Below are 10,345 nucleotides of genomic sequence, written 5' to 3'. Positions count from 1 at the left end.
GTGGATAGTGTCTACCTGGACTTCAGTAAGGCTTTTGACACTGTCTGCCATAAGATCCTCCTAGATAAGATGCAGATAGATTGGTTGGATGACAGGCAGCGAGGTGGATTGAAAAGTGGCTGAACGGCCAGGCCCAGCGGGTGCTGCTCAGAGGCAGAAATTCTTGCTGGAGGCCAGAAACTAGCGGTGTAGCCCAGGGGTCAATACTCATTCTGGTCCTTTTTAACATCTTTTTTAGAGGTCTCAGTGAGGGGGTGGAGCGTACCCTCAGCAAGTTTGCTGACCACAACCAACTGGGAAGTGTGGCTGTTATGCCAGGGGGGTCCCGCTGCCGTGCAGAGGGACCTGAACAGGGTGGAGAAATAGGCTGCCAGGAACCTCTTGAGGTTCAACAGGGAGAACCGAAAAGTCCTGCAGCTGGGGAGGAAGAAGCCCAGGCCCCAGCACACGCTTGGGACTGCCCAGCTGTAAAGGAGCTTGGCAGCAAAGAACCTAAGGGTTCTGGTGGACACCAAGATAAATTACGTGCCCTTAGCACACAGGGATATTGGTATCCTAGGCTGTATTAGGAGAGGTGCTGAACGCAGGTTGCGGGAGGTGATTCTTCCCCTCTCCTCAGTGCTGGAGACGCCACACCTGCCTTTGTGGGCACCCCAGTACAAGATACACATTGAGATACTGGAGAGAGTTCAGGGAAGGGAGACAGAGATGATTAAAGGATTGGAGCATCTGTCCCGTGAGGAAAGGCTGAGAGGGCAGGGACTGTCCAGCCTCGAGAAGAGAAGGCTCAGGGTGATCTTATTGATGTGTCTCAATACCTGAAGGGAGGGTGCAAAGAGGATAGAGGCAGGCTCTTGCCCGTGGTGCCAGTGACAGGACAAGAGGCAATGGGCACAAACTGACACACAGGAGGTTCCCTCTGAACATCAGGAAACACTTTATTACTGTGAGGGTGACCAAGCACTGATACAAGTTTCCTGGAGAGGTTGTGGAGTCTCCATCCTTGGAGATGTTCAAAAGCCATCTGGATATGAGTGGTGGTTGAACATGGCTGGCCACTGGGTATCTGCCAAGCTGCTCTGTTACTCCTCTTCCTCAGGAAAACCCCAAAACACAGAGTATGATGAAAACTCACCTTCCAGAATAAATGTTTATTCCGTGTTATTATGAAAGAATGCTTCTGTTTCTTGAATACCTAAAATTTCCCTCAGAAGCTTTTTCATACTGATGTATAGTCTAAAAATTTTCAAAGCTGGCCACTAAGATACATCTGTCCCCTCCTGTCTTAGCTTGGTTCAGGAAACACAAACTAGATGGCAGCCTGATAACCCCTCGGTATGATCGGTACATTATAGGCCTTCACAATGTAGAGTGAACTACTCATCATCAAACCCCTGCACTATTTTCAGAGGCTCAGTGTCAGGCTTAGCATTAGCAGGGCCTGTTGAGAAGAAGGGAAAGAGTTTCCCTTCCTGGCTGCCGCCATCAGAAATGGTAAAAGTGTACAGAGCTGTTTTCTTATGAATGTTGTAAAACGTCATCTTCTTGGCTGAGATGTCCAGGAAGATCCCAACCTTTTGCAGCTTCCCACTCACGCTCAAACGGGTCCAGGGGTCTGTGTGGGCCCAATACTCTCGCCCGTTTGCAAACCCCATGACCCAGAAGCCATTCTTAGGGGTCAGAGTCACAGTCCCTTTGCGAGTCACGGATTCCTGGGCAATGCCCAAGACCCAGCTTCTTCTCTTGCCAACATCCACTTGCCAGTAGTGTCTCCCAGATGTGTATCCTTCCTTTGCCAACACAAAAATGTGGGAATCAAATCTCTTCTCACTCCTGGGAACCTTTCTGATGGTGCCAGTATCTTTCACACTCTTCCCATCATCTGAGATTTCCAATCTAGGGTGGGCCGTGTCAGCATCCAGGGTCACATCCACTGCAATGATCAAGTCGTTCATAAGGAGCAGAAAAGACAAGGTCTGCTTCTCTGAGCTTTTCTCTTCTGTGTCCTCATCTACCTCTCATTAGTCCTTCCTCTACCTCCACCCTCAGGTGCACTGGGCAGCCTCTTGCCTCAGGGGACCTCTACCTTCTCCCCTCCCTTACCTTCCATGTCCCTCCATACCCATCTTGGGGCTGCTGACTGAGAGAATGGCCAACCCGCATGCATGAAATGCAAGGCAGGCAGACAGTGTTCCTGTGACTCCAGCATTCAGCACCAAGAAGGAGCGTGTGGGGGCGAAAACCCTCTCCCTCTATCTTTAAATTGCTGTTGAGATGGCCTGAGGAGTTGACAATGCAGCTCCTCTTTGGGCAACACCAGAGTCACAACTGACTTTTCCAAGGGTATTGAGACAAAATCATAATGGCCAGAGAAAGTTTTCTATGACAGGAACAGAAGAAGAAGATTCACAATTGAAGTGAGACAATTGATCAGCCCTGCAGGCATCTGAAAACCACCTCGAAATGAATGCAGATACACACCGGTGAGTAATAAATGCTAAAATATAAATGCAAAGCATTCAGTAATTGTGCTTAAAAACTCTGGTGCAGGAAGAAAGCCTATTAGGAAGTGCAAGTGTTGCTTGTGGTAGATACAAGTATAATAGTACATCTAAATATAGGTACATCTGCTGGAATTTGGTTTGGGTGTCATGATTAAACTCCTTAGCAAAGTCTGAAGGTGATTTTCAAATTTATGTAGTTTCTTCTCTAATAAATAGGAGAGCACCAGTCTAGGGTACTTCTTACGCATGGATTAGAATGCAAGAGTGATCTTCACTGCCACAATGATAAGGAGAGGTTTCTTTCCTCAGTTTGCACAGGTCATCCAACACCTGACAGGACTCTAGCAAGTTGTAATGTCATGAAATAAAGTCCTCTAGCTCAACTCGGATTTCAAGAATAAGAAGTTGCTCCTGTAGCAGAGCCAGATCAGCTCAAGACACTTTTCCTGAAACACCAAAGAGGGCAAGAGCAGGAGTGGGAGCCGGGGGCTGACGTGGCCAATGCAAGCTGCCCGTCCCTGCTCCCCACGGATGAAAAGGCTCCTGTCGAGCACACACGGTGTCTTTGGCAACACACAGCAAAGAATACAGTTATCAAAGAATCCTTCCTCTGAGTGTGTTGCTCTCCAAAGAGCTCTCTCAGCAGGTGGGATGTGCTCTCCAGAGCCACATTCCAGCTCCAAGTACTCACGTCCATCATCCCCCTTTTCCTTACCTTTGTAGCGCTGTATTTTGTAAAGCTCTGTGGGAAAAAGACAGAAGCAGGCAATAAGCGCATTTGTCAAGGTATGCTGGTCTTCTGCGTGCTAAGACACTACCCCATGCTGCTGACCAAAAAGAACGTGTTCTGCTGTAGTAACACGCTTGTTCTACGGGTTGGAAAAACATCAACAGGTCCCGTGCCATCCCCCAGAGAGAGCAAAGCCTGAGGCCTCTGGGATGCTTGGTCTTTCAGCAGCAAAGACTCTAACCAGACCTGAAATCAAGGTAGGAATTCTGGGGCAGTAAAGAGATGTCATACTTATGGCAGGGGGAAGGGACAGGGACCAAGAGAGATTAATTTATCTGAAGGAACTATCTCTGGTTTGCTATGTCGGGAGTTCTAGGTGCTTCACTGGTACGCGTACAGATGCACTTACCTCACCAGCAGCACAGCCGTTGCCTCAGTTCATAGAATAGAATCATAGAATTGCTGAGGTTGGAAGGGACCTTTAAGATCATCAAGTCCAACCTTTAACCTACCCTGACAAAAGCTGCATCTAAACCATGTCGCTAAGTACCACATCTACCCTTTTTTTAAACACCTCCAGGGATGGTGAATCCACCACCTCCCTGGGCAGCCTGTTCCAATGTTTAATAACCCTTTCAGTGAAAAAATGTTTCCTAATATCCAATCTAAAGCTCCCCTGACATAACTTGAACCCGTTTCCTCTTGTCCTATAACTTGTCACCAGGGAGAAGAGGTCAGCCCCCATCTCTCTACAACCTCCTTTCAGGTAGTTGTAGAGGGTGAGAAGGTCTCTCCTCAGCCTCCTCTTCTCCAGGCTAAACAACCCCAGCTCCCTCAGTCATTCCTCATAAGGTTTGTCCTCCAGACCCCTCATCAGCTTTGTATCCTTCTCTGGACATGCTCCAATACCTCAATGTCCTTCTTGTAGTGAGTGGCCCAAAACTGAAGGCAGTACTTGAGGTGGGGCCTCACCAGTGCCGAGTACAGGGGGATGATCACTTCCCTAGTCCGGCTCACCACACTATTCCTGATACAGGCTAGGATGCTGTTGGCCTTCTTGGCCACCTGGCCACGCTGCTGGCCCATATTCAGCCGGCTGTCCACCAACACCCCGAGGTCCTTTTCTGCCGGACAGCTTTCGGGCCACTCCGTCCCAGTCCTGTAGCGTTGCTTGGGGTTGTTGTGACCCAAGTGCAGGACCTGGCACTTGGCCTTGTTGAACCTCATACCATTGGCCTCAGCCTATCGGTCCAGCCTGTCCAGATCCCACTGCAGAGCCAACCTACCCTCAAGCAGATCAACACACCCGCCCAGTTTAGTGTCATCTGTGAACTTACTGAGGGTGCATTCGATCCCTTCATCCAGATCATTGCTAAAGATATTAAAGAGAATCAGCCCCAGCACCGAGCCCTGGGGGACATCACTTGTGACTGGACACCAACTGGATTTAACTCCATTTACCACCACTCTCTGGGCACGGCCATCCAGCCAGTTTTTGACCCAGCGAAGAGTACACCTGTCCAGGCCACGAGCAGCCAGTTTCTCCAGGAGAATGCTGTGGGAAACGGTGTCAAAAGCTTTGCAAAAATCCAGGTAGACAACACCCACAGCTTTTCCCTCATCCACTAAGTGGGTCACCTTATCATAGAAGGAGATCAGGTTTGACAGGCATGACCTGCCCTTCACAAACCCATGCTGACTGGGCCTGATCACCCTGTTCTCCTGCATGTGCCGTGTAATGGTACTGAGGAGGATCTGTTCCATGACCTTCCCAGGCACCGAGGTCAGACTGACTGGCCTGTAGTTCCCTGGATCCTCCTTCCCGCCCTTCTTGTGGATGGGTATCACACTTGCCAACCTCCAGTCAGCTGGGACCTCCCCAGTTATCCAGGACTGCTCATAAATGATGCAAAGTGGCCTGGCAAGCACTTCCGCCAGCTCCTTCAGTACCCTTGGGTGGATCCCATCCGGCCCCATAGATTTGTGCACCTCCAGGTGCTGAAGCAGGTCTCTCACCATTTCCCTTTGGATTACAGGGGCTTCATTTTGCTCCCCATCCCTGTCTTCTAGCTCAGGGGTCTGGGTACTCAGGGAACAACTGGTCCTACTGCTGAAGACTGAGGCAAAGACAGCATGAAGTACATCAGCCTATTCCTCATCCTTGGTCACTATGTTACTGGCCCCATCTGCTAGAGGACAGAGATTGTCCTTAGTCCTCAGGTTTAGTTCTAGCTGGGCTGTGGCCCTCCTGATTTTTTCCCTACATAGCTTCACTACCTCTTTGTAGTCCTCTTGAGTGGCCTGCCCTTCCTTCCAAAGGCCATAAATCCTCTTTTTTTTCCTAAGTTGCAACCCTAGCTCCCTGTTTAGCCAGGCCGGTCTTTTTCCCCAACGGCTTGTCTTCCGGCACATGGTGGCAGCCTGCTCCTGCGCCTTTAAGACTTCCTTCTTGAAAATCATCCAGGCTTCCTGGGCTCCTTTGCCCTGGAGGACTGCCTCCCAGGGGACTTTGTCAGTTGGGCTCCTGAAAAGCCCAAAGTCCGCCCTCGGGAAGTCCAAGGTAGCAGTTCTGCTGACCCCTCTCCTTGCTTCTCCCAGAATTGAAAACTCTATCATTTCATCGTCACTGTTCCCGAGACAGCCTCCAACCATCACATCCCCTACAAGACCTTCCCTGTTTACAAACAACAGATCCAGCAGGGCACCTTCCCTAGTTGTCTCTCTCACCAGCTGTGTCAGGAAGTTATCCCCAGTACATTCCAGGAACCTTCTAGACTGTTCCCTCCCTGCTGTATTGTATTCCCAGCAGATATCCGGCAAATTGAAGTCCCCCACGAGCACAAGAGCTCGCAATCTTGAGACTTCTCCCAGCCGTTTATAGAATATTTCATCTGCCTCATCATCCTAGTTGGGCGGTCTATAACAGACTCCTACTACGATATCTGCCTTGTTAGCCCTGCCCCTGATTCTTACCCATAAACACTCAACCCCATTATCACCATCATTTAGTTCAAAGTGTTCATAACACTCCCTGACATACAGGGGCACACCCCTGCCTCTCCTTGCTTGCCTATCCTTCCTGAAGAGCCTCTAGGCATCCATGGCAGCACTACAGCTATGTGAGTCATCCCACCACATTTCTGTGATGGCGACTACATCATAATTATCCTGCTGTACAATGGCTTCCAGCTCCTCCTGTTTGTTGCCCATGCTACGTGCATTAGTGTATAAGCACTTCAGCTGGGCTATCGGTCCTTTCTCCTTTTTACTGGAGGGAGTTGAAATTCTGCCACCCCCAGACTTATTCCTAAGGAGCCTGGTTACGCCCCCTATCTTTTCCAAGTCTAGTGCCAGCATGCTGCTTTCAGGCTTTTTGCTAGCAAGCTTGGATCTGTCCCCATCCCCCTTCGAATCTAGTTTAAAGCTCTGTCAATGAGCCCCGCCAACTCCTGCCCTAAAACCCTTTTCCCCCTCTGAGACAGGCTTTTGCCGTCTGTTGCCAGCAGGCCTGGTGTCCTGAAAAGCAGCCCATGATCAAAGAACCCAAAGTCCTGCCGATGACACCAGTCTCTGAGCCAGGCATTGATCAGCTGGCATTTCCTGTTAATCTTCTCATCAATCTTCGCAACTGCTGGCATAGAAGCAAACACTACTTGTGCTCCTGATCCCCTCACCATCCGTCCCAGGGCCCTCAAGTCTTTCTTCATTGCCCTCAGGCTTCTTCCTGAAATTTCATCATTGCCTAACTGAAAAATCAATAAAGGGTAGTAGTCAGTAGGCCTAACTAGGGTAGGGAGTTTCCTCTGGACATCCTTAACTTTGGCCCCAGGGAGACAGCTGACTTCCCTACAGACTGGGTCTGGTCTACATATGGGACCTTCCGCTCTCTTCAGAATCGAGTCCCCTACTACAAGGACCCGTCTTTCTTTCATAACTGAGGATGTTGTTATACGAGGCGTAATCCGTCTTGGCCTCGGTGACAACTCCAAGTTCAGCAAGCTGTTGTCCTTGTCATCCTCCGGTTCCCTTTGCAGAAGGGGATTCCTTTTGCAGAACAGTATCTGTTCTGCAAGGGCACCTGGGATGGTGTGGGGGTAACCTGGGTGGCACGCCTGCCACGCCGGGCGGGGACTCGTTGCCACTGGCCCCTGTCCTCTGAATCTCCACATTCAGCCATGGTGCTAGAGGGTGGGGAGTGCTCTGTATGTGGAGGTCTGTCTGCCTGAGGTGCTTCTTTCAGGGAAGGCAGGGTGTGACTCAGGTTATCTATCTCCTGGTCACACTCCCTTATACTTCTCAAACGACTTACCTCCTCACGGAGCTCCATCACGAGGTGAAGGAGTTCCTCTCCCTGGGCACGCCTCCCACAGGCCTGCTCACCGCTACCATTCAACACCGGCGCAAGAGCAGGGCACACCCTGCAGCCTGACACCTGGGTGGCAGCAGGTTCCCACGCAAGCTCTGTCTGGGTGGCCACATCAGAGCTGCTCGGTGCAGAGCTCAGGGATGCCATGGCATTCTGCCGAGTTCTTACGATGACATCCTGGCCAGGTCGAGAGGTTTTCAGTGACTTACTGTTCAAAGAGCTGCGCCCTGTACGCCCGCTCTTGCCGCGGTGACACCCTGGGTGATGCCCACGGGCTGCCTGCATGCTGGGTACCGCCCGTTTAGAACTGCTGCATGTGGCGTTGCCTCCACCCCTGCCATGTCAGCAGCCCACCCCCGAGCTGCCAGCTCTGGCATGAGCTAGCCGCTTTTCCCGGCTACGAAAGCCCCCAAAAGAGCCCTTTGCTGGCCTTATCCACCACGATCCCCTTCCCCAGTGCGGCCTTACCTGCACTGAAGCTGGTGTCCTCGGCGACTGACCGTTGGCGTGTTTAGAACAGACGCATGTGTCTCCTAGTGACAACTGAATATTCCCCACTGCAAAACTTATACAATATCTAAAAGTCTGCTTAAATCCATTTTCATCTAGAGCTCCTGATTCTTCTTGTGTCCCCAGATAAAGAGTGGAGGGGGACCCAAACACAGTTTTCCAACTATCTGCCCGCCATGAAACAGAGGCCACCTCCCCAACTCCACGAATCCCTCACCACACTCAAACACAACGCTATCTTAGCTACTTGTATTCTCATTTGGAATAAAATCTGCTATGAGAGAAACTCAACCTCTCATTCTAGTCAGACAAGAAGGAGAGGCGAGAGGAATAGCCAGACCATGAAACAAAAAGGAGATCCCCTTTCACAGAGAAGAACCTCCCAGGAAAGAAACACTACTGTCCAGCACCAGTTATCCCTGCAGCCAGATTGCACTAGTCATGCATTCACACTTCACACAATTCTACGCTCCCGTTCAAAGCTACAAGTCTGCAAGGGGCTTGAGAGCACTCTCTGGAGAGGGGAAGGAATAATACATCAGTACCTGAAAGTGCCTGCATGTTCTCCAGAGACCCCTGCAGAGCAGAAGTATTTTCAGAATATTTCAGGAGGGAAGGTCGTGAGTCAGTCAGTTCCTCCAGAGGTGCGGGACAATTATCAAAGTTGGCCAATTCCTTTTTGCTCTGTAAGACAGCTAGTTTCTCACTGAGAATCTTCTCCATCTTCTCCTGCATGGATTCCATGAACCTTGTGGAATATGCCTCCACTCTCATTCCTGTGAAGAAAGACTGGTGTCACTGGGAACATGATCTTGCCTCCATTGAGGTGAGGCCTTGTACATCTCATGGTGCAGAGCAATCCTCTTAGAAAGAACCAAAAAGATGCTGATGTTCTTTCATTGCCAAAACAACATAGCCCCAGAGCAGACTGGAGCGTGAACGATGCAGTTCCTGAGGTGTTTTTTGCAAGAATGGGACCCTGTTCCGGGTGAGATGGTGTTGGCAGGTCAGAAGTCAGAGCAGGAGTGATTGGGCACTCCTGAGGCAGGGGAAGGGGAGCAGGGCTTGCCCAAGGCCCCAGCCCAAGCTTCCTCCCTTCAGCTCTCCCTCCTCCTTCTGGGACTTTCCCAGTGGTGGGCTCCTGCCCTCCCGGAGGCCTGCACCTCCCAGGCTCTGAGGGCACATGTGCTCCCGAGAAGTGGGAAGAGCCTTTTTCCTCCCTTGAATTGCTTTGGAGGGCTTGTGTGCTGGAGGGATGGGGAAAGAGCCCGGGCCCTGTGGGCCTTGCTGAAGGCTTGAGAAAGGCGTGCTGGGCAGGGCGGAGGGCAGGAATCGCCCCCCTCCATCTCCCCAGCCGGCATCTGTAGGCTGTGGGAGACAAGACTCTTTGCCCTGCGGAAGGTGAGTGGGCAAAGGGAGAGAGATGGAGGCAGGACACAGAGCTGGAAGCCTTCACCACGTCTGGCAGTCATGAAGAACCCACGGTACTCACTCCCTTCAAAGACGAGGGCGAGAAGAGGGACCGTGAACTCCTGCAGTCGACACCTTAGCATGGAGGTGTCTCACTGGGCAAGGACACGAGCTACTCGCCTAGAAAGGTCTGTCCAGGCCCATGCATATTCAGGAGGTGGGGAGGACTAGCTCGCAGTATCGTTTGTCTGTAGACCAGCTTTTGCCTTCAGAGAGATGAAGGCCTGCTTGGAATGGCACTGCTCACCTAGTTGCTTCTCCTTGTCTTCTCTGAGGATCTCAAAGTTCCGCTGTGTGGATGCCTGCATGTTCTGCAAAGCTGTTTGCAGCGCTTGAATTTGTTGAGAGATCTGCAGGAGGTCCTTCTTGTGAAAGGATTCCCAGGTCCTGGTGGTATTTCCCTCCACTGCCCTTCCTGCGAAGAAAGACCAGTGTCAGTGGGACCGTGATCTCGCCTCCCCTGGAGTGAGTCCTTGTCCCTCTTACGGTGCAGGGCCTTTCCTCTTAGAAAGGAGCAAGAAGAAGCTGCTTTTGTGTCAAAAAGAGTCATAAAGAGTCATAAAGAGTCATAAAGAGGCCATGGTACCCATGGTCTGTAGACCAGCCTTTGCCTTCAGAGTGACAAATGCCTTGCTATTCATCTGATCCTTTCTCCATGTCGTCTCTCACAATCTCAGTGTCCTGCTCTGTTGAGGCCTGCATGTTCTTCAAAACTGTCTGCGGAGTTTGCACGTTTTCAGAGATCTTCAGGTGGTCCTTCTCTCG

At 50.9% G+C, this 10,345-nt stretch overlaps 1 protein-coding gene across 1 annotated transcript; it reads right to left on the bottom strand.

The window, feature by feature from the left end:
* Positions 1 to 1,376: 1,376 nt before the first annotated feature.
* On the bottom strand, positions 1,377 to 9,663 carry LOC134507732 (E3 ubiquitin-protein ligase TRIM39-like). The gene is made up of 4 exons (XM_063318582.1): positions 9,603 to 9,663; positions 8,656 to 8,886; positions 3,220 to 3,246; positions 1,377 to 1,933 (listed from the first exon to the last, which is right to left on the bottom strand). Exons 1-4 carry the CDS (start codon positions 9,661 to 9,663, stop codon positions 1,377 to 1,379), a joined length of 876 nt encoding a protein of 291 aa, XP_063174652.1.
* Positions 9,664 to 10,345: the final 682 nt, after the last annotated feature.

This window comes from Chroicocephalus ridibundus, chromosome 27 (assembly GCF_963924245.1).
Source record: "Chroicocephalus ridibundus chromosome 27, bChrRid1.1, whole genome shotgun sequence".
NCBI lineage: Eukaryota > Metazoa > Chordata > Aves > Charadriiformes > Laridae > Chroicocephalus > Chroicocephalus ridibundus.
This window is presented reverse-complemented; position numbering and strand designations above follow the sequence as displayed.